Below are 325 nucleotides of genomic sequence, written 5' to 3' on the forward strand. Positions count from 1 at the left end.
CCGCTGCTGTCACCTTCGGGGACAAATTTGCCACCGCCGGCTGAGATGAGGACATCAAACTCATAGTGGCTGAGGGGAGAGGAGCCGGGCTGCAGCACAGCTCGCCAGCCTGCGGGGAGAGGGATGGTCACCAGCACGCTGGGTCTCAGCTGGGTCCTGCTTGGGGAGGGGGGAGATGGTTGCATGTCATCCCCTCCCCCCCAAAAAAAAGAGCATGCCCCAGGCTAGCAGAAGGGACCGGGGAGGCTCAGAGCAGCCCTGTCCTTGTCCCCACCTCCCCCACCGGCTCCCACCTTACCCCGTCCCTCCGCCTTGCCTGCGGCAG

At 65.2% G+C, this 325-nt stretch overlaps 1 protein-coding gene across 1 annotated transcript in view; it reads right to left on the bottom strand.

Annotated features, from left to right (window-relative positions):
• MICAL1 (microtubule associated monooxygenase, calponin and LIM domain containing 1) overlaps positions 1–325 on the bottom strand; it is a 9469-nt gene that overhangs the window by 7518 nt on the left and 1626 nt on the right. Inside the window, exon 3 of the mRNA XM_010143769.1 lies at positions 14–109. Coding sequence (XP_010142071.1) covers positions 14–109 — 96 coding nt within the window. The remainder of the gene's footprint in view (positions 1–13; positions 110–325) is intronic.

Source organism: Buceros rhinoceros, unplaced genomic scaffold (assembly GCF_000710305.1).
Source record: "Buceros rhinoceros silvestris isolate BGI_N320 unplaced genomic scaffold, ASM71030v1 scaffold21559, whole genome shotgun sequence".
Lineage (NCBI taxonomy): Eukaryota > Metazoa > Chordata > Aves > Bucerotiformes > Bucerotidae > Buceros > Buceros rhinoceros.